Source organism: Lipotes vexillifer, unplaced genomic scaffold (genome assembly GCF_000442215.2).
Source record: "Lipotes vexillifer unplaced genomic scaffold, Lipotes_vexillifer_v1.1 scaffold232, whole genome shotgun sequence".
Lineage (NCBI taxonomy): Eukaryota > Metazoa > Chordata > Mammalia > Artiodactyla > Lipotidae > Lipotes > Lipotes vexillifer.
In genome coordinates this window covers 2,912,255-2,939,363 of record NW_006793997.1, presented here as the reverse complement: position 1 = coordinate 2,939,363, position 27,109 = coordinate 2,912,255, and the positions used below count along the sequence as shown (strand labels likewise).

The following is a 27,109-nucleotide window of genomic DNA, read 5'->3' as shown; positions in this document are numbered from 1 at the left end:
CTCTTTCCCTGCTTTGTTTCCTTGCCCTGGCACAGCCTGCTACACCCCTACAAGGCTCCTCCAAGAAGGCCTCCCCTCCCTGCCACCTCACCTGGACAACGGAGTGGATGGAGAAGGGCAGGAAAGCCTGGGCCTTGTTGAGAATGTTGAGAACCGTGAGTGTCACGAAGGCCTTCTCAGCGTCCATGGCATTCTCCTCGGCCACCAGAGTATGGACAGCAAACACAACCAGTGCCACCTGGGTGGGAGACACAGGAGGTGACATTGAGCTGCTAAACGTAGCCAGGAAAGGCAGGCCAGCTGTGGTATCTCAAGGGGTCCTTGTGGCCACACCTGCCATGTGGGAATGGGTTCCCCTCCACCCAGATCTCTCCCCAAATTCTTCTACTGATGAAAGGAGTTGTGTGTGTGTGACCCCTGTTCTAAGAATCAGAAACTCTTGGTTCCAGGCTTTGGGGGACACCACAGTTTTCCATCTTGGTGGCATTTTTGTGGTTCTAGACATGGGTGGAACTTGTGACTCTAGACTTTCTGGGAAGATGACTCTGAAGTTGCAGGTATCAGCAGCCACGGAGGCCTCTAGGTCCTGGTGGCATTTGTAGTTCCGGATGTCACTAGGGGGTGGTTCTGTTCCAGGGGTTGGTGGTGTTTTGGTTCCAGGTGTCATTGATATGATGATCACACTAGGTGCTGGTCAGTCGGTGTGATGGTGACCCTGTGATCCTATGTGGGGAGCCCTTATCCCTGCCCCCAGCACGCCCTCCCCCAGTCCATGCTCTGCAGGGAGACCAGAGTGACATCACCAGAAACGTGGACACTTGGAAGGACACCAGAGACACAGAGAAGAGCAGGCTGGAGGTCCTCAAGGCGCCCAGCTCCTGGGCCCGGATGCTCAGGACTCTGTCCAGAAAGGCTCCCTCCCAACCGTGGTACTTGACCGTCCTCACGTTCCTGAGGATGCAGCTGGTGAGCCGCGCCCGAGAGTCCTTCTGCCTCATTTGCTCTTCCTGGGACCAGAGGGTAGAAGAGAAGAGGGGACAGGGACAAGTCCGGGATTTTCCTTCTCTGCAACCATCGCAAGCCACCACCATGCCCACCTCACACCTCTCTCCTCCCCACTGCCCTGCACCAGTGCAGGACCCAGGACCTGCAGGCTTCCTGCCCCCTTCCTGCCTGGAGTGTCCCTTCTTCCAAATGCCAAACCTGATGGTGGTTCCTCTTCTTGGTGATGAAGAAATTCAGAGGGAGAAGGCTCAGGAAGACAGCAATGGCGGTGAGGGCAGAGGGTCCTAGAAGCTGGAGACAAATGGCAGGATGTCACGAGACAATTCCAGAAGCCCAGCTGTCAGTACAGGGGTGGGGGGAGGCTCAGACTTGGGCCCTAAGGCAGGGAGGTGTCAGAGAGTCCAATGAGGGCAGCCACCAGGTCATAGAGGCCAGGACTCATGGGCTCCTTAGAAGGAAATACCTGTGGAAGATGGAGAGGAGAGAGGGGGAAATGATGCACCTCACACAATGGAGTGGGGACGGGGTCATAGTCAAGACGGGCTATGCACCTAGATGGGCAGGGCAAGGGCAGCGCCTGGCTAGAACGGTGAAGACACACTCTGGAATCGGGATCTGGGTTCAAATCCTGACTTTACACATACTGGTGTGGCCTTGGGCAAGTTACTGACCCCTCCCTAAGCTGCAGTTTCTCACATTAAATGGAAATGGAGCTGTTCCCACTGCCTGTAGTGAATACTGGTGTCATACAATCAATGATTATCCCCTGACAAGGGTTGCCAGATTTAGCAAATAAATATATTTAACTGCCCGCCCAGTGAAATTTGAATTTCAGATAAACAGCAAATAAGTTTTTAGTATAAGTATATCCCATGTCATGTTTGGGATATATTTATAATAAGAAATTCTTCTGTTTATCTGAAATTCATCTTTAACTGGACGTCCTGTATTTTGTCTGGCAGCCCTACCCCCGAGCTTTGTGACTTGGGACAGTTATCTTCCCTCCCTCGTTTGTTTCTCTATCTGGAAAATGTGGAGGTGGCGAGTAGGGTAAGTGATTTTTAAGTGGCTATGATGTGAGATTCCTCCTGAGGTCATTTGGGTCCATTCTCTAGACAAGCCCCACCCCCCTCTTCAGTCTGTGGGCCTCATTTTCCCCTCTCAGCTCCTAAGAATGTTTACTTTCTAATCTTGACGCCCTAGCAAGCCAGTGTTTCATTTATGCAGCAATTGCGCCTCCCAATGGCCAAATGGAGAGATGCCCAGAAGGCAAACACCTGCCTACAGCCAGGGCTCAGAGAATATTCAAAGGAATGTGAAGAGAAGGTTAAATAAACTCTCTCTGGCAAAAATGCTACAAATGCTAACTGTAGCAACCCCAATTCCTACCCCTCCCCCTTTACCAGGGTCTCATAGTTACTTTCTGATGTTAGGACCACCTGCCAAGAGTCAGGGAAAGTGATGGGTGTGTTGTCTGCAGTTTCACTTGAGTCACCAGTCGGCCTGCTTAACTGCCCTGCATTTTCTCCAGTGTCCTTCCTCCCTTTCTCTCTAATAATAACAGCTAACGTTTATGCACTTGCTGAGCACCCTCTGTATGCTAGGTCCTAGACTGCAAGGTAGCAAGTCAAAAAGTGTCCAGGCCCCAAGCCCTTATGGTGGGGGCACTGGAGCAGTAGCAGAGGTACAATAATGATGATAACACACAACTGATATTCTGGAGCATTCCACACTCACTCACAATCAATATGCTGGTGATACACCCACCCAGGGGCCTGTGAAACACAGCACATGGGCCAGATCTCTCCTGTTTATATGCCGACCTCAAGCCGTACAAAGATTGTTAATCGTTCTTACATTTTAAAATGATTGAAGTAAATCAAACGAAGATGATTTCATGATATGTGTAAATTACATGAAATTCAAACTTCAGTGTCCATAAGTAATTTTATTGGAACACCACCAGGCCTGTTTGATTAGTATTGTCTGTGGCTGCTTGCGTACTAGAAGGGCAGAGTTAAATAGTTTTGAGAGAGACCCTATGGCCCCTAACGTCTAAAATATCTATCATCTTCTCCTTTACAGAAAAGTCTGTGAGCCTGGAACCAGCCCACATGGAGCAGAGCTGAAGATCTTCAAACGAACTGCCCAACCCCCATGCATAACCAACAAGACAATTAAACACCTATAGGGTATAGCTGTGTCCCAGATGCTATCTCAGTGCTTCACAGGTATTAGCTCATTTAATTCCTCAGCAATTCAAGGGCTGGGGCACTTTGGTTAATTACAATCCTCACTTTGCCGATGAGGAAATGAGGCACCGAGAGGCTACGTTACTTACCGGGAGGTTTTACAACTAGCAAGTGGTGAAAGCAGGATTCGAACCCAGGCAGTCCCACTACAAAGTCTGTGATTTTAATTAAAAAGAAAAAAGAAAATCCTGCACAACAAAACAGCCGTAGGAAAGTTAGAAAAAGTCTTTGTTTTTTTTTTTTTTTTTTTTGCCTGGTTGGCTACTTTATGCTTTTTGAAAACCAAGTAGTAAATTCTTTCCCCTAAATTTTCTTTCCATTTTTTTTGTTGTTGGTAGTGGTGGTGGTGATGGTGCCCTACCATTACTGGTAACTTCAAAACATGCTTAATCTGCCCACTTGGTACCCTGATATCACACCCAAAAAGTGCCAATGTCATCACCATCATCATCATATAGACGAGGAAACTGAGGCCCCGAGAGGTGAGCATCCTGCCCAAGGTGAACTGAAGGTCATCCTCGTCTAAGACTTTGCCCATTACGTCAGCCCGCAGTGTGCAGGTGGAGATAGGATTAAGAAGGAGAGGAGGCGGGGGAGGATTCAACTCAAATCCCAGCTCCCTCTGCCCCAGCACACCTGCCAGAGGTAGAGAAAGCAGATGATGATCCAGATGAGCGGCAACCACAGCCCGTTGAGGTAGGTGATGCTCTCCGTCAGCCGCTGCACATCCACAGACACCAGGTTGACCACGTCCCCCACTGCGCTGGCCTTTCTGGAGCTGCTGGACAGAGCCAGGACCTGGGAGGGGCAGAAGATGGAGACCTGAGTCAGGAAGGAGGGAAGGAGTGGGTGAGGGGCAGTTAGGGAGGCCCATGGAGGCAGGGAGACCCACGGAGGGAGGAAGGGCCCAGGAGGGAGGGAGGCCCACGGCTGGGACTGAGCAAGAGAATAGCCACCCAGCAGGCCGGGGTCTAAGCTGTGCTGCCCCTGCCAGCTGAGGCAGATTTCTTTACCATCTGAGCCTCAGTTCACTCATCTGTAAAGTGGGCTAATAAAATCTCCTCAGCTAACTTTCCATTGTGAGACACTGGGGAGAAGACAAAAATGAAGATACCCTGAAACCCCTAAAGCACTGGACTAATAACAATTAATACCATACTACATAAAAACCTTGGATTCATGCTGATAATGGTGGTCATCTGCTGAGCGCTATATCCTAGGCACTGTGCTAAATAAACTAATAGTTTCACCATTTTCCGTGATGGGGCACATCAGACAACTGTATGGAGCAGGTACTGCCATATTTCATTCAATCCAAAACACTGTGGATAAAGTACTCTATTTTTGTATCACTATGGGAAAAAAAATCAATGCCAACTAAATTAAAACATCTTGATTTCAGAAGTTAAAAAGAGAAAAAAAAGTGAGACTAGAATCAGTGAGATGCAGAATTATTAACCCCATTTCACAGCTAAGGAAACTGAGGCACAGAGAAATTGACCAATTTGCCCAAAGCCAGAGGGCTCCTAAGTGGCTGGGCCAGGATTGGAATCCAGGATGACAGAGGCACGACATGGGCTAGACAGTGTGTTAGACTGACCCCTGCAGGCATTCAGTGTGCCTCTCAGACACCAAGCTGGTTTTCTGGCAGCCCCAAATTTGCCCTAACCCTGCGGTCACAGTGGACCCCTTCCAGCCTGCTGAATGCTACGTGCTACTTGCAATCCTCTCTCTGCTGAGTGTGTCAGGGAGGAAGTGAGGGGGTAAAGTGGCTGGGGGTAAAGCTGGAAATGATTGAGTGCAGAAATGCTGAAAAAAAAAATCTTCAAATCTTTACTGAGCACCTGCTCTGCAGGGCCTCACTCTGAGGTGAGTACTGTGATCAACAGAGGCAGGGCACTTGCTGTCTTCGGAGTGGAGTTTGAGCTGGGGAACAAAATTAAATAAAGATTTACATAGTTCATCCTTTAATAGTAATTATGATGAGTGCCATGAAGAAGTGTTTTAAAATATAGGTTTGATCATTATTCAGGCATGGCAAACCCACACATCTCAAGAGGAGGGGGCACCCCACGCTATGAGGGGGCCACTTGGGGAAGCACCAGGATGCTGCAGGGTTGGGGGGACCACAGGCAAGAGCTTGTTGTGGTTTTCATGGGAAGGTCAGGCAGGGTAAGAAGGCTTAGGATTGGCTAGTTTGAATAATTCCACCAGGCTCTGGGCCTAGGAGCTGGGCCTCATTGTCTGGTACCCTGCCCTGGGGCGATTAGGGCAGGGGATAGTGGCCTAGAGTGTTAGGGCCCAAAAAGGAGGCAGCTCTGGATTGGTTGGCTTGCATGTGAAAGAGATGCTTTCAGATGAGTCACTTAGCATCTCTGGGAACTGGCTGACCCTGGGAGGGACAGAGGGGCAGTCCCTCCAGGGTCAGCAAGACCCCAGATGTCAAAGCACCAGATACAGAAAATAGGAAGACACAGTTAAAACAGAAGCAGCCCAGAGGGCAGAGTGGAGGGGTGTGGCCTCATCAGGTGATGAAGGCAGCTGCCCCAAGGGTGGGGACGGGAAGAGCAAAGCCTTCGAGTCATCTTCCTGCAGCCTCAGCTCCATGTGTGGACTCCCAAGACTGGACAGGCCACACCAGCTACAGTGTGCTCAGGGGGATGTGGCCTGAAACTCAGGAGCCACTCACACGGCCATCCAGGAGCTGATCCCTTTGCCCCCTTCTTTCCCAAGTGACAGCTCAGGTGTGAGAGAAAGGGGCTTACACAGGACTGGGTTGCCCTTGCTCAGATGCTCCAGACCCCAGAGGGGCCAACGTCTCTTAGAGCAGCAGCCTCACGGGTTTCAGTTCCAAGGTCCCCCAAGGGGACAAGAATCACTGCACAGAGAGAAGCCCAATGCTATGGCTTACCTCCGGGTATCATAGTTCATTGGCAGAACTTCCAGCCCAGATGCAATTTACCAGTGGGTCAGGGGTCATTTTAATTGTAAGCAGTGTTACCTGGTAAAATAGCTGACAGTCCACCTTTATCCAGTTTCCACACAGCCCGTAGGTTAGCCCTTTATCCTCAGGAAGGTGAGTGTTCACTACATAAAGAGTTGTGGAAAGGGTGCCCAGGCAGTGGGAACAGCAAGTGCAAAGGCCCTGAGGTGGGAGATTGTTTGGTGTGCTTGAGGAACTGAAAGAAGACCTGTGGGGCTGGAGGAAAGTGAAAGAAGTGTGAAGGAAGTGTGTGATGTAATCAGATAGAAGAGGTCCCAGGGTCAGATCACGCAAGGCCTTATAGAAATAGCCAAGAAGGTGCGGATGTAGTGTGAGCAACTATGAGTAAAGTGACGAATGAGTGTGGTTTTAGGCACTGATGACAGTAACGGTTCAGGAACATTCCTCTTCTTGGCTGGAACATTTGTCTGTAAGTTGGGACAGGATGGAGAGAGAGGAAAGGCCACGCCTCTCCCCTGGGGCTCACCTTTCTGTACACCAGGCCCATGATGGCCATTCGCAGCCTCATCTGTAGCACCTTGAGTCTGTACATGTGCTGCTGCTCGAACAGTGTTTGCAGGCAGGCAGAGAGGAACATCAGCGTGGCGAGAAGATAGCCCTTCCAGGCCGGGGTCTTGGGGTCACCAATAAACTCCAGGAAGAGGCTGGTAAGAAAGGGCACCCATGGCTATTGCCTCCGCCTAAGCCTGGCCAGGTCTGGAGGACCAGACAGTATGGGGTTCTTTTTCGTTTTCTACAAAAACGGTTGCAATCATTTCCCCCACTGTCCATGCTCATTTTCAGCGTGACTTGCGTCTCCTCCAATCAACAGGTGAAGTTTTTACTCCCACCTGTTATGGGCTGAACTGTGTCCTCACAAAATGTATATGTTAAAGTCCTAACCCCCAGTACCTCAGAGTATGACTGTGTATTTGAAAATAGGACCTTTAAAGAGGTGATTTAGTTAAAATGAGGCCGTTAGGATGGGCCTTAATCCAATACAACTGGTGTTCCTGTAAGAAGAGGAAATTTGGACACATAAGGAGACACCAGGGGGGCATGTGCTCAGAGGAAAGACCACGTGAGGACACAGCGAGAAGGCAGCTGTCTGCAGGGCAAGGAGAGAAACCTCAGAAGAAACAACATTGATCTTGGACATCTAGCCTCCAGTAATGTGAGGACAAAAACGTCTGTTGTTTAAATGGGACCTAATTAAACTTAAAAGCTTTTGCACAGCAAAGGAAACCATAAACAAAATGAAAAGACAACCTACAGAATGGGAGAAGATATTTGCAAACGATGTGACCGAGAAGGGAATAATTTCCAAAACATACAGACAGCTCATACAGCTCAATATCAAAAAAACAACCCAATCGAAAAATGCACAGAAGATCTAAATAGACATTTCTTCAAAGAAGACATACAGATGGCCAAAACGCACATGAAAAGATGCTCAATATCGCTAATTATTAGAGAAATGCAAATCAAAACTATAATGAGGTATCACCTCACACTGGTCAGAATAGCCATCACCAGAAAGTCTACAAATAATAAATGCTGGAGAGGGTGGGGAGAAAAGGGAACCCTCCTACACTGTTGGAGGGAATGTAAATTGGTGCAGCCACTATGGTGAACAGTATACAGAGGTTCCTTAAACAACTAAAATTAGAGTTGACCTATGATCCAGCAATCCCACTCCTGGGCATATATCTGGAGAAAACTCTAATTTGAAAGGAAACGTGCATCCCAGTGTTTACTGCAGCTCTATTTACAATAATAGCCAAGACATGGAAGCAACCTAAATGTCCGCTGAATGGATAAAGAAGATGTGGTATAGATATACAATGGAATATTACTCAGCCATAAAAAGAATGAAATAGTGCCATTTGCAGCAACATGGATGGACCTAGAGATTATCATACTAAGTGAAGTAAGTCAGAGAAAGACAAATATCATATGATGTCACTTATACGTGGAATCTAAAAAATATGATACAAATGAACTTATATACAAAACAGAAATGGACCCATAGACATAGAAGAGAAGCTCATGGTTACCAAAGGGAAAAGGGGTGGGGATAAATTAGGAGTTTGGGATTAACATATATATACTACTATTATAAAATAGATAACCAAAAAGGACCTACTGTATAGCACAGGGAACTATACTCAATATTTTGTAATAAGCTATAAGGGAAAAGAACCTGAAAAAGAATATATTTACAAAATAACAATCGCTTTGCTGTACACCTGAAACTAACACAACATTGTAAATCAACTATACTCCAATAAAAAAAGAAAAGAAAGAAATAACAGGAGAAAAGATAAGCACCAGAAAAAAATTTCTGTTAAGTCACCCAGTTTGTAGTACTTTGTTATAACAGCCCTAACAAACTAATATGCCACCTCTTGAATCTGGGCTGGCTGTGCAACCAGCTTTGGCCTCACGAGAAAATGCAACTTTTGCTTTGTCTTGGAACCCTGCCAAATGGTCCTGTGAACAGGCTGGAATCGGCCTTTTGAGGATAAGAGACCACCAGAGCAGAGACAAGATGCCCCAGCTGGGACTGTCTTGGACCAGCCAGTCCCCAGCCAGCCCCACAGGTGACCGCAGACAGATGAGTGAACCCAGCCAAGAAAAGAAGAATCGCCCAGCTGAACCCAGCTTGAATTGCTGACCCACAGGATCATGAACTAAAGAAGTGACTTTAAGCCCCTCACTTTTGAGGGGCTTTGTTGTATAGCAAAAGCAAACTGATACAGTCAGGCTAGAATTCACTCGTTTTCCCTCCCCAAGGTCACTCACTTTCTCGTTTAATTGGTCCTTCCTGAGTATCCTTTTCACCCAATCTCAGTGCTCTGAGCACCAGAGGTCTAGGCAGAGGCAGAAGGAGGGCTGAAGGTCCCCTGGCTCTGGAAGGACACCGTTAAAGGGACCACCAGCCTCAGCGAGGCACCCAAGGCCTGGACCCACCTGAGGAGCTTGGGCACCGTGAACCTGAAGACATCACTGATGATGAGGCTGAGGGTCCCCAGGAGGAAGGTGGAGCGGCCCACCTGCCAGATGGCCCTCAGCAGTGGGCCCCTCTTGCCCCCTTGTTGCTGTAGGAGGGTCTCCACCTCTGGGGTCTCTGCACCATGGTTTCCTTTCCTTTTAAATGCTGTTGCCTTGGTGTGCCTTAGGGGAGAGGAGAAATCAGCTCTGGGTCCTTGTAATAGACTGAATGTTTGGGTCTCCCCCACCCCCACCCCCTCACCACCACCCAAATTCATGTTGCAACTAATCCCCAGTGTGATGGTATTAGGAGGTGAGACCTTTGGGAGGTGATTAGGTCATGCAGGTGCAGCCCTCATGAATGGGATTAGTGCCCTTATAAGAAAAAACCTAGAGAGTGCCCTCAGGTGTAACCCCATTTCATGCATGAGGAAACTGAGGTTCAGAAGGTAAACTTGTCCAAGGGCACACAGCTGAGAAGTGTAAGAACTGGGATTCGATCCCAAACTTCAGAGCCCAGCACTTTTTTTTTTTTTTTTTTTGCGGTACGCAGGCCTCTCCCTGTTGTGGCCTCTCCCGTTGCGGAGCACAGGCTCCAGACGCGCAGGCTCAGCGGCCATGGCTCACGGGCCCAGCCGCTCTGTGGCATGTGGGATCTTCCCGTACCGGGGCACGAACCCGTGTCCCCTGCATCGGCAGGCGGACTCTCAACTACTGCGCCACCAGGGAAGCCCGAGCCCAGATCTTGACTCATGATTCACATAGAGCCTCTTTGTGAGCCCCACACCCCCCACCCAAAAATTAAAAAGAAAAGAAAAAGGAAAAAAAAAACGGTGATGAGTGCAGGTACCCAGGCCCTCATTAACAGGTCAAGGTCTTGCCCCTCACCCCTTGACCCGGCTTGTTGTTTAGTTTGGCATCTCTGGAGAGTTGTGGCTTGGCCTCCATCATGAGCTGGGCATGCCTGCCGCTCACATCTTGGTATTTGGGTCTTGAATGCCAAAAGGATGTTACCTTCTTATAAAGGCCATCCCTGACCACCCCTCCCCATCGGATCACATCACTTAATTCATTGCCTTCATAGCCATGTTCACTGTCTCCAACTCTCTCCTTTTCTTATCTGTTCTGTTAGAACTCCAGGTGGGTGTACTTTTTTTTTTCTCATAAAACCCTTCAATGTTTTAATAAAAACTCTCCATTCCTTGGGCTTCCCTGGTGGCGCAGTGGTTGAGAGTCCGCCTGCCGATGCAGGGGACACGGGTTCGTGCCCCGGTCTGGGAAGATCCCACATGCCATGGAGCGGCTGGGCCCGTGAGCCATGACCGCTAAGCCTGCGCGTCGGGAGCCTGTGCTCCGCAAGGGGAAGGGCCACAGCAGTGAGAGGCCCGCATACCGCAAAAAAAAAAAAAAAAAAAAACTCTCCATTCCTAGACACAGTCTTGCATGGCCTGGCCCCTGCCCACCTCCCCACTTCATCCTGGTCCTCTCTGGTTTTCTTTTTTCTTTCTTTGTTTTTTAATTAATTAATTAATTAATTAATTTTTGGCTGCATTGGGTCTTCGTTGCGGTGTACAGGCTTCTCACTGCGGTGGCTTCTCTTGTTGCAGAGCACGGGTTCTAGGAGCACGGGCTTCAGGAGCTGTGGCACAGAGGCCCAGTAGTTGTGGCTCGCGGGCTCTAGAGCGCAGGCTTCGTAGTTGTGGCGCAGGGACTTAGTTACTCCGCGGAATGTGGGATCTTCCTGGACCAGGGCTCGAACCCGTGTCCCCTGCATTGGCAGGCGTATCCTTAACGACTGCACCACCAGGGAGGTCCCTCTCTGGTTTTCTTTCAGCTCCTTGACACATCCACAACTTACCTTTCTCAGGACGTCAGCACAGACTGTCCATGGTCTGGAATGTCTCTGCCCTGCTCTTCCCAAGGCTTGACTTCAATTTCAACATCACCTCCTCAAAGACACTTCCCTGCTGGCTCCAACTAAAGTAGCTCTGGTCCTCTATCCCAGTCCCTTGTTTTTTGTCCCAGCATTTACTTCAACTTGCAATTATCTGTCTTCTCCACCAAAAATGAGCTTTCTGGAACAAGAGGCCACAGCTGTCTTGTTTACTGCTGTATCCCCAGCATCAAAACAGGGCCTGGCAGAGATCAGGCACTGAATCAAGCACTCACTACCTGGGAATAGACTGAACTTTTCAAGATCTCCTCGTGACACTGGACTTAACCTGTTGGTTGCTTTTACTAGAACCGGGTGCAACTAGTCTCTTGGCCCAGTTTTAACAGATACGAGTTTCCTGTTGTCCAGCAAAGCAAACCGCCTAGCCCCACTCCACCTGGACGAGTTGAAGGATCAGTGGTATGCCTGGGTCTCATTTTTCAGAGAGGTGGGTTGAGACCCCGGAAGTCAGCCTTTTTAGCCTCAAGGCCCAGCCAGCAGTGTGAATACCCCTCCACCACAAGCCGGACGTCCAGTCCCTCCCTCCCTCCCCCTCAAGAATCCTCTCAGCATCTCCTCAGGATGGAGGGGAGGGACAACTCTCAGCAGGCAGTCCAAAGGAAAAGTGGTATTTTTAGCACAAGAGGCTATAAGGAACCAGTCTTTACCCTCCGGTTTGCTGAGAAATAAGCAAATGTTAATCTTCTACCCCTGTCTTGAAGCCTACCCCTGCCCCCCAGCCTCCCCTTCCGGTATTTGCAATTCAGCCATTTGTCTAACCCTGAGCTCACCTCTCTCCCTTGTCACCTCTGTAGCCCTGAGATGTGGCCTCTCCTTGGTGCCCACAATTTGCCTGGGGTTGGGCCGGGTCAGAGGCAAGGCCAGCGTGGCGTCCAGGCCACACGCCTTGATGCCAAATGTTGGGTGCTGGTCCTGACTCGGCTGGTGCTGCACACCCACTGGGCTGGGCGACCACTGGGCAAATGCCAACCAGGGCCACCCCCACCTCCGGCCCCGCCCAAAGGGGGACCCAGGTGGGTAGACTTTTTGCTTATATTTTCTTTTTACTTGTATTTCCTCCAGCACCTAGTTCAGCACCTGAATGCATAGGTGTTCAATAAATACTTGTCCAGTGAATGGGAAAAAACAGATGGAGTGATGTGTGCAAAGGGCCTACTGCTTGATATTAATAAAGATTTGTGGAAGGAAGGAAGGAAGGGAAGGAGGAAGGGAGGGAGGAAGGAAATGATTTGGTTTGGTTGATAGAACCTGGCCTTTGAGCAGGAAAACCAAGGTCCAAATGCCCTTCCCTCTGAGCCTCAGTGTCCCCATCCATAAAATGGGGTGGGTGAAGAGACCACTGTGGAAGCCTCTTTCCAGCTGGATGTTTTGCTCTGTTCTGTTCTAGCTGCTCACCCCCAAATTCTGAGTCACTGTGTTCAGCCTGCAGGCTTGGGAAAAAACTTCCTCCTTTCTAGCTGGTCTCACTTTCTATCAGGGAAGGTCGCTAGACTGGTGGCTGGTCTTTGGTCTGTGGCCCCAAAGCCATTTAGTGCAGGACCCAAAAATGACCACAGGCCAAGGCGGGAGGTGTGAGTGAGTGGCCAGGTGTAAGCTGGGGGATATAAAAGGGAGTGGTGGCGACTGCAGCTCACATGCCCTGTTCAATGGGGAAGCTGCTACCCAGATCCACCCTCCTGTTGCCATGCAGGGATGTGGCCATTTTACTTTAAGAGAGGCCAAAATTCCAGATTTTCATGTGACATCTCCAACATTTTAAATGTTGGTGACTTATTAGAAAGCAAAACAAAGAAAAATCCTTAAACAAGACACCATGCTGGCCAAACACACCTGTGACCCTGACTTGGCCAGCAGACAGATTGGTCTGTGACCTCTTAAGATGACGTCCTCTCCCTTCCCCCGAAGGTTGCAAAATATTTTAGAAATAAAACCAAAGTTCTCTTGGTGTGTAATCAGTCAGCTTAGAAAATGCCTGAACCAGATCTGCCATCCTCCTCTCTTTCTGTCAGTTGTTCACATATTCTCAAACTGTTCTGGAGAATGTTTCTATGTGCTAGCTCTAACACTGGGTGACTATCATTCCCAGGCTGGCAGGGGAGGCGACAGCTGGGAGAGGGTGGACAAGACCTCCAGGGTCCTTTTGAATTAATTCTGCCACTCAAAACTCACTTAAGCTGTACTTAAACTCACAGTACAGCAAGATATGCCTGGGGTGAGAGTGAGAGCTGCTGTTTTGATTTGCTCGTATTACTTACGCCTTTTGGAAAACATACTCCCTTCCTTTGGGGAGCAGCTCCTCCCTGTGTGGCTCTGAAGGGACTGCCAATTATGGGGCCTGCTCTCCAGCCATGGGATTGGCCCCTGATAGGCACAGGATTCAAGCCAGCCAATAAAAGGCCTTCCTTGGGATTTTCTATGTGGGTGGTAGTAGGGGTTGCTGAGTTGGCATGATACAGGACAGGCGTTATGGAGAGACCAGTGCCCAGACAACAGCTGAGCTGAGAGATGGAGGGAAAGAATTTGGACATCATTCAAGTCCTGGATCCAGCCACACTTGAGGCCAGACCTACCTTCTCACCTATGTGAGCCAGCAGACTGTGTCTCTCTGGCTCCTTCTAATTTGTGGGATTTAGCCACCTATAACAACCACCACAAAATCATAGAGTATGCAGGGGAACCCTGTAACTCTTCCCACAGAGCTACTTTTGTCTGTGCCCTGAAATACCTGGCTCCAGGGAGGTCAAGCGACTTGTCCAAGGTCATCCACCACTCGATGGCAGGGCTACATTTAACCCGGGTTTAATTAATCCTATTGGAGAGCTTATTTCTCTAGACCAAAGTTTCACAAACCAGGTTCCTCAGGCTCTGAGCACTTCTCAGAAGTTTCCAGAGATGCCAGAGAGGGCAAGAGTGAGGCAGAGTGGGCAGGACTAGAAAAAGATTGAAATCCTCTGGATAACTGATAATACTGGAACTTTTACCATTTTTAAGAAATTCGCTAAGTTCTTTTCTATGAATCATTTTTTTTTTCATCTCCCACAAGCTATGAGCTAGGGCTGATGGCATCCCCCTTGAACAGATAAGAAAACTAAAGGCCAGGAAACTAATCACTCAGGTTAAGTAATAAGTGAGTAGTTGCCTGCATGTTATAGACCATACCTACCTCTCCACCCCCAGTCTTAAAATAGTCCTTCTGTTCCCTGCCTCCATCCCACCATCCGAGCTTCCTTCTGGGAGCCTGGAGAGGTTCCCCCTCTGTCAATATCTTTTTGGAACCTGCAAAGCACTCTGGGAGGAAAAGCATCTTGAGCCTGGCCTGCTAATGCTTAGTGAGGTCAGCTGACAGGGAGGGGACCGTGGTGGTGGAGCCTGGAGTAGGGACGTGGTTGTATTTGGGGTCGAGTGATTTGCTGACTGAGCTTTGGGCTGAGCTCCCATCTTCCACACACTCACCGCTGGGCTGCACTGCAGTTCCTTGTCCATTCCTTTTCAAGCTGGGAAACAAGTTCTTTTGAGGAGTTTTCTCTCCCAAGCGACCAGAGGTCTTTTGGTCCCAGCGGCCTCCAGTAGCCCCTCCAAACTAACCTGTAAAAGAGGATCACCAGAGCAAGCTCCTCCTGTGTCTGCCCCTGAAGGGTCCTGGCTTGGTAGCTGTGTGACCCTAGGTAAGTCACTTCGCCTCTCTGCACCTCTGCTGGCCCCTTGGTACAAGGAAAGCAATTTACCTAACTGCACTAACACTGGGGGGCACTTCTCGGTCTACAAAGAACATCTCATTTAATTCTCACGTGAGCCAGTACAGTAGATTACTATTGATCCATTTTACAGAAAAGAAAGAAAACAGAGGCTCAGGGAGATTAAGTGACTTAACCAAAGGGTGACATGTGACAGGGGAAATAAACCTCCCTAGGAGTCAGAAGTCCAGAGTTGAAAACTATTACTGTGGAGGAAAGCTGAACTCCTCCCTCAGCTTTAAATGTACCCATTCTCCTCTTCGGTCACTGCTCCAGCCACCTGGCCTCAGGACCTTTGCACATGCACATCACTCTGCTTAAAACTTTTTCCCTGCCACTTCTTACTTGCCCTTCACCTCTGGCCTAGACGTTATTTCCTTAAAAGCCCACTTGATGACCCCTGACACCCAAGTCCAGGTAGATTCTCCCACTGCAAGATCCTCTAGTTTCCTGAGCTTTTTCTTTATAATGCTTGCTGCAATTATCATTATTTAATTTTTCAGTCTGATTATTTATTTAGTCTTTCTCCTCCACTGGACAGTAAGCTCCATAGGGGCAAAGACAGTACTTGCCTTGATCCTCCCTCTTCTGTATCCTCACATCCTGGCTCAGGGCACAAGATTTGTCAAATAAAAATCACTACTTTTCAGCCCTGTGACCTTGGGCAAGTCACTGCCCAGCAATGGACCTCAATTTTCTCACCTTAAAATAAGAGTGTTTCCCATCACTTGGGACTGGTATATGAGATGACTGTAGTTGGTGCATTGTTGGAGGAGGTCATCGAGAGGATGTGACCACTTGTGGACCTGTGACCTGGACCCAGGCAATCTGAGGCTCCTCCCTCCCCTGTCCTTGGAATGTACATTCCGCCCACTGTTCTCACACTAGGAGCTAGTTCAAGGATGCAGTAGTTAAGTGTTATACCATCTGGACGGTGTATGTGTCTGAACCCTGTTAAGGCCTCTCTGTAAACTGTTGAGATTCTGGTGGGCAGGTGTGGAGACCTACTCATATTGCGGCACTCAAGACAAGCCTCATATGTAAGTTCTCTTGCTTGTTAACCCTGCCTCCTACCAGTCTGGAGTGGCTGCCTCTTTCTTCCATCTCTCCAAGCCTATCGTCTATTGGGGCCAGTTTTCAAACCAACACGCACGCACAAGAAATTAACGACTGCAGACTTCCACAGAAGGAGTGTTCTTATTTTTTAGGTCTCTTTCATCTTTCTCGTGACACCAAGGAGAAGGTCTTGTTTGGAGCTGGTCTTGAGCTCCTCTTTGAGACTTTCCAGTTCCCTTTTCTAATGCAGAGCAAACTCAGGCAAGCAACAGTTTGGATCCAGAAATTATTCACAATACTTGGTTTTCACTAAAATTATTTTTGGTGTTCTACATGGCAAGGGATTCTAGATTTTTCTGATTTTGGTAGCGATAGAGTTTCCTTTTTAAAAGGTTATTAAAGTAGAAAAAGTGGGCTTCCCCGGTGGCGCAGGGCTTGAGAGTCCGCCTGCCGATGCAGGGGACACGGGTTCATGCCCCGGTCCAGGAGGATCCCACATGCCGCGGAGCGGCTGGGCCCGTGAGCCATGGCCGCTGAGCCTGCGCGTCCGGAGCCTGTGCTCCACAACGGGAGAGGCCACAACAGTGAGAGGCCCGCGTACCGCAAAAAAAAATAAATAAATAAATAAAGTAGAAAAAGTGAGTTGATTTAAAGAAAATTCATTAAGTAAATAGAGTATGAGCGATACCCCAATAAGGCAAAAAGCTTGAAGAATGGTCCATAAGTGCCTACATTTGGGAAACAGAGGGCTAGATTCTCTCTAGAGATGTTTAGCAGATTTCTATGCTCTTTTCACCAATTCCACACCCTCAGAGTATCCTATTCTTATTTAACAACCACTTTATATAATACTCATTATGGGCCACATCCTGTTCTAAGTGTTTCACAAACCTTATCTCATTTAATCCTCAAAACCCTATGAGGTAGATGCTATTATGATCCTCATTCTACTAGTGCAGAGACTGAGGCACAGGGAGGTTAAGTAGCTTGCCCAAGGTCACACAGCCAGGAAGTGGTGGGGCTGGGATTCAAATCTGGGTGCGACTGTGATCTGACTGTGGTGTGGTCAGGAGAGGGCCCAGTAGGTGGGTGCATCCTCAGTACCTGGTGTGCTGACCCTGGGGAAACATCTCTCTTCTCCACCAGCCTGGAAGCCTCTAGTGAATAAAGAATTGGTGTTTTACGTCCTCATCCTCGGTGCTTAGCACATAATAGGTGCTTATTAAATGTTGGTGGAATGACTACATAGATAGATATATGATTTTATTGAGTGGCTTCCATGTACAGGCACTAAGCACTTTACATTTAATGAAGGCAGTGATGTTCCCATTTTACAGAGGGGAAAACTGAGACTTTGAATGCTTGTGATATGGCCATCTAAGAGACAGAGCCAGGATTCAAACTCAGATCTCACCCCAGTGAGTGAGTGGGAATGGGATGTGGATGGTGGGCACACTAAAATCTGAGAAGGAAGCATGGAGTCTGGGATGGAGAAAGCCAGGCTGACCTTGGTAGGCTTCGGAGGAAACCTCCTGGGGGAAAAGCTGTGATGACAAATAAGAGGAACAAATGCAGGTGGGTGGGAGCACCACCCCAGCCCCTTCCCTGTTACTTTACTTACCCAGAAACCCACCAGAACATGGCCTTGGAGGGGAAGGAGGCCCCAGCCTTTGGACATGGATTCTGCAAAGACAAATGATTTAGAAGGGGGAGGACTTGGTCTCATAATCCATGGCCAGTATGTGGTAAGGAGAACCAAGGGCAGGAAGACAGGATGAACTGACCATGAGCTTAATACTGAAAGCACAGACTGAGATGTCCTGCCTACTTATCTACAGTAGATACCAAAGGGCATGGTGCTTCCTAGCAGGCAAGGCAAAAAGGGATTCGGCCACAGGACTGAAAGTGCCTACAAGGTAAGAATGAATAGTTGCTCAGAACAACTTTAATAATACTGAGACCAAGAAGTTCTCAAAGCAAGGACCATGCATGACACAGACAAGAATGTCCTCAACAATATCCTTCAGTGAATGTGGAAAGGAGGTGAAGAGGAAGTGAGATTTTACCAGCAGCTCCAGGAAGACTGCACAGATTATACTCTTCACCAATAGGGCATGAGAGTGCCCATTTTACCACATCTTTGCCATCGCAGCTTGTTATCAATTTTTAATTTTTTTTCTGCTACTCTCATTGGAAAAAGTCCTATTACAGTTTTAACTTAATTATTCAAATCGTTGAGCATCCTTTTAGATGATTTCTCAGCTCAGCTGTCTTTTTCTCAGAGAATTCTTTCCTGATTTCACAGACTTATTCGGTGTTACCTGTTGTAAACTCTCATAGACCATGGACTTCTCCTGCAGAGCATTTCTATTGGGCAAGTCACTTTAATCTTGAATCTTTACAACCAGTCCCAGTTGCAGTTTTCCACACGTTTGTGTAATTGTGTGATTAATGTCTAGTTCCCCTACTTGGGTGTTAGCTGCATGAGGACAGAGACATCGCTTGTTCACCATAGATCCTCAGTACTGAGCTGGGGCATAGAGCATGTTGGCAAACTGCAGCGCCCAGGCCAAATCCGGCCCACTGCCTGTCTCTGTGAATAAAATTTTATTGGAACACAGCCATGCTCCTTTGTTGACATAGTGTCTGTGTCTGCTTTTGTGCTATGATAGCAGGCTTGAGTAGTTGCCATACAGACACTATATGGCCCACAAAGCCTAAAATATTTTCTATCTTGGACAGAAAGAGTTGGCCAACCCATGGAATAGAGTAGACATGTAATATGCTTTTGGCTGAATGAATAAAAAAATTAAAGGCCTGTGCTCTAGTTTAACTTCCTTCCATCACTTGGGGGGGCTGAGATGGAACAGAAGAGGAACAGGGACAAGCAAGGCAACGGGTTGGAGGTGTGGTGACTTACTGGCTGCGGGGGCCTTTTAGGGAAGAAGGGGGGTTGATCAGCGAAGCAAGACAGCACAAACTCTGCCACCACCAGAGACAAGTACAGGTAGGTTGACAGATGGCGGAAAGGGTCACTCTGGAAATCCTGTGGGAGAGAAAGCAGAAGACCCACTGAGTCTGAGCTCTTGAGGAACAGAGATTGGGGAGGGTGTGGGGAAGAGGAGAAGGGGTGGAGGCTGAACAGGATTTCTGATGCTGGGAGCAGTGCCCAGGCAGGGGGCCGGAGCTGCCAGTTTTGAAAGGCAGAACCCCCAGCGTTCCTGGCCTTCTCGAAAACACCTGGCTTATGCATATTCTGTCCATACAAATGGCAGGCAGGGTGTTTGCCCTTAGCCAGGTGACAACTGGCTTTAGGCACCAGGACATGAGTTGAAGGGACACTTTGACTTTCTCCTTGTGTAATAAAGGATCCCCTTCCCCTCCCCCCACAATCTCCGGTACCACTCCCTTGTGGCTAGTGTTCTCTGGTTTAAGAAGGGAGCTGGTTTCATGGAGCATTTACTCTGCCTCGGGCACATGCTGGAGTCTTTACATGCACTGTGTCATCAAGTTCCTTCCGACCCTGACCCCAGCTAGGGTTTACCTGCTGTGTTATTCTTTGGGAAACCAAAGCTCAGGGGAGTGATAGCACCTTGATCAAGGCCACACAGATGATCTGATCCAGATCATGAGCTTTTGCTGCCTTGCCATGATTGCTTTCTCATCCCTTGCCCCTTCTGGCCAGAGGACCCTAATTTTTTCCCCCATGCTCAGGTATGGGGTTTATACAGAACTGATTCCATCCCAGGGGGTGGGCAGGTGATGGAGACCTGACTAATGAGTACCATCTAGTCCCCTGGCTACTGATGGAACATAAGTCTGGAGCAATTGGGGCTCTTCTTGCCATCCCACTGGAAAATGAAGCAAGCCAAGGGACAGAGAGAAATGGAGATCTGGTGGTGTTATCTAAATGTCTGGACCCTCTATGCCTGGCAGGTCCCACGTCTATGAGCTAATAGATTCCCTTGGACTTTTTTCCTTAAGCTAGTGTGAGTTGAGTTTTTGTGGCTTAAAACAAGAGCCCTAGCTTCAAATCACAATTTTTCTACTAAATTTTTATACTTCTTTGTTTTTATTTTAGTTTTTGGGGGGCAGATAGTAGACAGTTTGATATTCCAACTACATTATTCCCCATAGTGTCATTTTTACCATCGTTTCTACTGGAAAGTTTGTTCTGAATTTGGGTGAGATGGACTTGGCTCTGCAGACCTGAGCTGCATGACCTTGAGGAAGTCACTCACTTCTCTCAACCTTAGTCTCCTCATCTTTAAAACAGGACGATTAGAGTCTTCACTGGATTCCTGATGTCAAGTGCTTGCCACAGGGCCTGGCACATGGAGCTCCAGAGCATAGGTGGTCCCAATAGTATTATTTCTATGCTGTGCTCCAAACAGCTAACTGATAAGTCAACTGTGGGAACCCATCCTTTTGTAAATCAGTGGATGGCCTGTGGAATTTTCCCATTAGTTACAAAAATTGCTTTGTAAAGAAATCTGTCCTTAAGGACAGAAGGTGTTTCTCTGCCTTCTACTTTTACGAGCAGGACAGAGTAAACATTTGGCTCTTAAAATGATGACCAGCAGCCTCTGATTGGTTTCCTTATCCAACGTCCTGGGTAACTGCGCCAGCTATGCAAGTGGTTGTCAACTGGGGAGATTTTGCCCCCAGGGGACATTTGCTATTGTCTGTAGACACAGGTTACCATAATGGGGTGGTACTACTTGCATCTAGTGGGTGGAGGCCAGGGATGCTGTGCAACATCCTACAGTGCACAGGACACCTCCCCCCCCGCCCCCACCCAAAAGAGAATTACGTAAGGGGTACTGAGGTTGAGAAACCCTTGTTGAGGTTATATATTTTTCTCTGTGCAGATCATGCCCCCTAACATGGGAACGCTGCCTCCCAGGTAGGGAAACAAATAAGGGTGAGTGTGCAAAATGAGTGTGTAAATATGGATGCATGGGAGCACGGGTGAGGGTGAGAATAGGTGAGAATGAGGGGAAACGTGCAGGTACATGGAGTCACAGTGAGTGCAGGTGTGTGCTGGAGGAGGTCATCCAGAGGCCGTGACCGCTGGCTGACCTGTGAGCTGGCCCCAGCAATTGGAGGCTCCCCACCCCTCCCCTGTCCTTGAAATGTGCATTGTGGCCACACTGTTCCTGCACTAGGAACTGCTTCAAGGATGCAGCCTTCCTTGAAAGAGCAATGTGTTAATGAGACCCTCTGGACAGTACATGTGACCGAACCCTGTTAAATCTTCTATAAACTGTTAAGATTCTGGCAGGTGGGGGCAGAGATCAACTTCTCTTGCATCACCCAAGACAAGCCTCGTAGGTAAGTTCCCTTGCTCGTTAAAATCGTCACCTACTGATCTGCAGTGGCTGCCTCTTTCTTTGGTCTCTCCTGGCCCTCCGTGTATGGGGCCGGTTTCTAATTTCACCCGGGAACCCCTGAGGTTTCAAACCAACAGTGTTTCAGTGCCTACGCAGTGTGTGTGAGTGTGTGCATGTGGGACATTTGTGCCTGAGTCCTGTAGGAGCTTGAAAGCATAGCCACACCTGGGTGGCAGTAAGTGTGAGTGGATGTGTGCAGGCGAGTGTGTGTGTCTGTGCGTTTGTGTGTGATGTTTCAGAGTCTGTGGTTGTGTGATGCGTGAATGGGTTCATACAAGTGTGTGCAAGTGAAGTGTGTGACTTGAGTGTGTAAGACAATGGGAATTTGTGTTGCTAAAAAGGTATGGGATGATGGGAACTTCGATGTGAAATGTGTTTGTGTGTCACTTGAGTTTAAGCACTTGTGGTGTGTGTGTCTCTGTGTAGAGAGTAAGCCATGGGTGGAAAGGCGAGGAGGAAGGATGGGACCCAAGGCCTGCAACTGCCCTACTGGTTCCCGGGTGGCCCAGGCCCCCACTTACCCCTTGCGAGGCCTGCTGGGCAGTGCTGGTGACTGGGAAGAGAAAGCAGAGCAGCCAGTACCCAAAGAGCACCCCGGACGCCTGGACCCCCTTCTTCCTCTCAGCGTGGATCAGGAACATGGCGAAGCTCTGGACCAGAGAGTCAGGTGGGAGGTGGACAGAGGCAGGGAAGGGTGGGGGAAGAGAGGGAAGGGAAGGAGCCCCGCTCTGCCCCATTCCCTCCACCAGGGCAGGAAAAGCAGCAGCTAGGGACAAGCCAGCAGGTCTGGGGATGTCATTTACCATTGTGGTGAGCCACACGGTGGGGTGTATGAGGAACTCTAGGGCCTGGGGTGTTCCCTGCTGGATTCTCCAAAGAGTCACAGACACGCTGGAGGTGCACAGGATTATGAGGGCAAAGCCAAGCACCTGGGGAAACAAATTTGGATAAGGCTGGTGGGGGGCTGGGAAGAAAGATGGCGGCCAACTGGACAGTGACCCCACGTCCAATTGGACAGTGGCTCTGGTTGGGGCACTGTAACGTACCAATGTGATCATTAAACAGTGCTGACGTGAAAGAAAAAGTTGTAGGGGGTGATGCAGTTCAATCTTGACCTGTAACTGTCACATAAATAATGAACCACACACAAGGGCCCAAGCCAACTCAGTGGTTTCCAAAATGCCAGCGGCACTCCCATAATGCATGGGAGGATGCTTTAGGGATGAAGGAACAGCATGAAATGAAATTTACTCTCTAGGTGAAAAAGTTATACCCTCTTTAAGTCTCTTTCCCTCCCTACTATTAAATCAAGGAGGAACTCTCTGTTGGGACTGGTATGTCTCCAGGCCTGCTCTAAGACGCATTGGTCTCTCTTTTGAACAAGAGAAATCAAGAAAGTGGGCAGACCTGGGCACACTGGAGAAACTATTGAACATTTCAGTTAGTCTCAAGCAGGGGTCAAACTACCACCTGCAGGCTGAGTTTGGCCTCCTGCCTGTTTTTGTATCACCTCTGAGCTAAGAATGGTTTTGACATTTTTCAATCATTGAACAAGACTTTAAAAAGTCTAATATGTCATGACATGTGAAAATTATATGAAATGCAAATTTTAGTGACTATACATAAACTTTTATTGAAACACGGTCACATCTGTTTGTTTACTGTTGTCTGTGGCTGCTTTCCTGCTGCAAGAACAGAATTGAGTAGTGGGGACGGAGACCACATGATCCTCAAAGCCTCAGACATGTACAATCTGGCCCTTTAAGGAAGAGTGTGCCAACCCTGGATAGGTGGTCGGCAACAGGTCAAAATTTTACAAGGCGGTATGGGAATAAATGAACCTTGGAGGGCATTCTTGTAGAAGTCTGGAAAACGGGAGGATGAGCAGAAAAACTCACACTTGCAATGCCAGTGTTTTTCTAACACTGTCAAATAAATACATAACAATTTTAAGAACTGTTGTTTAGTACCACCAGTGGGGAAACACAAAAATCAATGCATAGCTGTTAAACATTTAAAAGGTTCATCCTAGCACGGCCCTAGAATCACCTTGTGTATCCCAGGAGTGTACACTGCACACTTTGGGGAATGCTGGGCTGTGATGGCCATAAACTGGATGTGTGGGTGTCCGGGGGTGTGTTTGTGGATATATGGTTTTTATTATTACCAGATCTGTTTGGGAGCGTCTATTCCACTGAGTTTCCCTCTGTAGCCTCTGGGGTATTGCTCTGTTTGATTAACAGGGTCCCTTCTTGTCCCCACGCTGTGTGCTCCTTGATAGAAGAAGTGTCTACTTTGAGGTCTCTGCCAGGTTCCAGCCTGTTTCCCCCGACCCCCTACCATTGTCTGGTTACAGGCTCCCAGGGGCAGTGGCTACCATTTTGGCCTTGAAGAGGCGGGACATCTGGAGGTAGCCCTTGTCATGGCGGTGGATGTAGAGGAGGTGGATGGGGCCAAGGACCCAGAGGTACATGGGGGGCACCCAGACCCCTGCCGTTTTCAGGAAGCACAGGCTCAGCAGGCGGGCAGCGGTGGGCTGGGGCTCCGTCTGGTTCCAGACCTGAGGGAACATCAGGGTGACTCTTATGATGGTACAACGCAGGGATCCCAAACTCACCTGCTTAGGGGGCCAGGCAACTCTTTGGACCCCTAACATTTACATGAAAATGTGTTAAGCACTCTTTAGAGTAATTCATAATTCTCACCTTCTTTAGCCCTAACCCCGATCTTATGAAGGAGATGCAGTCATACTGATTTTGCAGATGAGGCAGCTGAGGCCCAGAGAGGCTGAGTAAGTTGGCTGATGTCACCCAGTTGGACAGTGGTGGTGCTGGGATCTGAACCAAGGCAGTCCGGTCCTAGAATCTGGCAGACCTGGGCTCTCTGATGAGTGTTGGGCACAGACTTATAACCACTGTAGGAGGTAGGTATTACTGTCCCCATTTCATAGACCAGAAACTGAGGCATGGGCTTGGGGGTGGGGGAACAGACTCCTTCAGGCCCACACAAACAGGAAGTGGCAGAGCTGAGTCCATGCTGGCCTGTCTGAGCCCGAATCTTGTTCTACTGGAGATGGCCATCTGTAATTCTTATTTCAGACCTTCTGCTGGCCTTTCCTTATCTGAGAAGTGTGAATGTGAGTTTAGAAGACGCTGCTTTAATTCTCCCCCTACTGCATCACTGCCACCCTCCCACTAAAATCCTTTGATGAGACAGGAGCCAGAGAGGGGTTGGGGGGTGGGGTCTTGTAGGCCCCTTTAACAGGGCTGGGTTCTTCGGGGGACCAGCTTAGTTAAGGGGGTCGCCTTGCCCTGCAGTTAGACTGGCAGGTCTCTTCCCCTCCCGGCCGGGAGTTTGGAGGTCTCTCCCCTCCCCTGCCCAAGAGATCTCTCTAGCCCGGAAAAGGAGAGTGGGGCGGGATGGAGACACTCACCTCCGGGCCCGCGCAGGGCTCGCCAGGCGCGGCCATCGGGCGCCGTGCGTCCGTCAGTCCGTCTGTCAGACTGTCGGTGGGTCCCTGGACAGCTTCCTTGGTCGCGCTCCGCCGTGCAAGGGGCGGGGATTCGAGCGCCAGTATTGCGAGGCCCCGGGCAAGGTCCGGCCGCGCGGCGGGGGTGGGGCGCGAAGGGGTGAAAGGAGGCTAGGTGGGGGGGCGCTAAGGGAGGCCCCAGCAGGCAGCGGGGGAGGGGATCCCGGAGCCCCAGAAAGTGCAGCGGCATCCCCATATGACCCCCCCTTCCCCCTGGAACAAATGTCATCGCAAGCTTCCCGAATACTGTGGACCAACAATTCCAGGAATTTATCCTGATAAGTGAACCCAACAGGTGTGCACATGTCCAACAACCGGCACGGGGGATGGGGGCACCGCCTGGTTAGTTAGAGCCACAGTCTCCTCACCTGTGGGATGAACATTGTCTGCCTCTACGGTGGAGGGAAGATTTTAAGATGACTAACAAAGCGTCTACCACAGTGCCAGGCACACAGTAAACGCGCAAGCGGAGTTAGCTCTTATTAGCATTAGTAGTATTATTTCATCCCTAGGTTACTAAGCCGTGGTTCAAAGCACCATTGCAGAAGAATATTTAATACGGAAATATCGTTGCTGAATGCTAAGTGAAAAAAAGAGATTATAATACAAAATAGCCTGTGATATGTTTCCAAAGGAAAAAAGTATATATGCTTAAGTTGGGGAAAGTGGGGAAGGAAGTCAAGTCATTTACCTTCTTCTTCTGGGTCTTAAAGCAAGGTGTGTCCCCAGCCACGAGTTCTTTTGGGAGATGACTCTATGTAACATATATGCATAGATGAAAAGATGGAAATGCTCTAAAGCAGTGGTCCTGGGAATCCTAATTTTTCTTTTTCCTTGCTTTCCCTTTTCTATTTTCTTTCCTTCTGCAATGATCATGTATTCCTTTCAAGATAGGAAGGAAAGACTCAGCTTTTTCAGACCGACAAGCACAGGTGCTCAGTTTGAGCGAAGAATTCAAATCCTTTGCGCTCTCCATGCTGCCCTGTTACTTCTTGTCCTCTTTTTCCCGCCTCCGGCAGGACTTCCACAACATAGGTTCCCTGGCCTTTTCCCCTTTCCTTTTCTGAGTTTCTCCAACCCTGGTCTGGGGCCTAGGCAGTATGCCTTCAGCTGTCCTCCTGCCTGGGAGTTCTGGAAGGGCAGGGACACAGAAGCTCAAGGATCTGTCTCGAGGCTGAGTGTGGATGGTCTGCTGTTTACATTCAGATCACGTCTGTTTATTTGAGGTGGTTTTGGTGGAGGCTGATGGAAATTATGGGGAGGCTTGAGCCCCCTCTCCCTGAAACCCCCACTCCAGTTGGCATTGCCACAGTCCTAGTGCTTTATTTCTTTGTATACCTGAAGATGAATTTGAGGGGAATGGTGAAAGTTTGAGGGAGAATGGTTAGGAAGGCAGGAAGAACACAGAGGAAATCAGCAGGTGAGCCAAGAACAGAACTCGGGCATCCCAAAACCTACTTTCCAGCCCTCTGAACAACACATGGCTGTGTGCCGAGCCCTAGATAAGTCCCTTTCCCTCTCTGGGCCTCGGTTTACCATTCTGTAAGATAAGAGGATTCTATAGGCCAGCATTTCCTAATCGATGGCTTTCACCCACCTGGTGATTTGCTAAGACAAACCAGGGGTTTATGTTAGGGACAGTAAAGGGCATCTGTTTCCATTGTAATGATAAATAATGAACCTCAGAAAATAAAACCATTATTTAAATAGTTTCTCTTTATAATTGAACAGTTGATAATCTCACTGTATTTGTAGTGAGAATGCAGAGTGAGAAGCAGAAATCTGATGTGCTCATGATTGAAATCCTCAGTGGGTGTATCCTTGCATTGTAGCCACTGTGAAGGTTTTGACGATTGTGTAGTTTAAAATCACTGTGATTCATAATTGTATTATATTGCTTGAGTTTTAGCCACAATGGCAAATTTCAGTGGGAAATCTTCTCTCTTACCTCATCATTTAGAAACAAAGTATTAAAAACTATCAAAATAAAGCACTTGATGTTTTCAGGAGTAAAATGGAAGACTTTCAAGTATCAGGTCAGAAAAGCAATTTTTGTCTATTTTGATGTGGTGACTTGTAGTTCATCTACACTATGTTATACACTCAGTCTTAGGACAAAATATAACGTGCTGATTTTTGAACTTATTTGCAGACAAATCATGCATCGTCTCACAGAGCTAGTTCAAAGTAAATCAAACTGCATGCATCT

The 27,109-nt window shown here is 48.6% G+C and overlaps 1 protein-coding gene across 1 annotated transcript in view; it reads right to left on the bottom strand.

Moving 5' to 3' along the window:
- The window catches only part of ABCC6 (ATP binding cassette subfamily C member 6), a 60,472-nt gene extending 35,632 nt beyond the window's left edge, over positions 1–24,840 (bottom strand). The window contains exons 1-13 of the mRNA XM_007466938.1: positions 24,805–24,840; positions 23,749–23,931; positions 22,175–22,300; positions 21,893–22,021; positions 18,899–19,024; positions 17,600–17,661; positions 14,642–14,773; positions 9,214–9,417; positions 6,728–6,905; positions 3,894–4,055; positions 1,204–1,296; positions 804–1,007; positions 92–238 (exon numbers count right to left, since the gene is read on the bottom strand). Coding sequence (XP_007467000.1) covers positions 92–238; positions 804–1,007; positions 1,204–1,296; positions 3,894–4,055; positions 6,728–6,905; positions 9,214–9,417; positions 14,642–14,773; positions 17,600–17,661; positions 18,899–19,024; positions 21,893–22,021; positions 22,175–22,300; positions 23,749–23,931; positions 24,805–24,840 — 1,782 coding nt within the window. The remainder of the gene's footprint in view (positions 1–91; positions 239–803; positions 1,008–1,203; positions 1,297–3,893; positions 4,056–6,727; positions 6,906–9,213; positions 9,418–14,641; positions 14,774–17,599; positions 17,662–18,898; positions 19,025–21,892; positions 22,022–22,174; positions 22,301–23,748; positions 23,932–24,804) is intronic.
- Between the last annotated feature and the right edge of the window lie 2,269 nt (positions 24,841–27,109).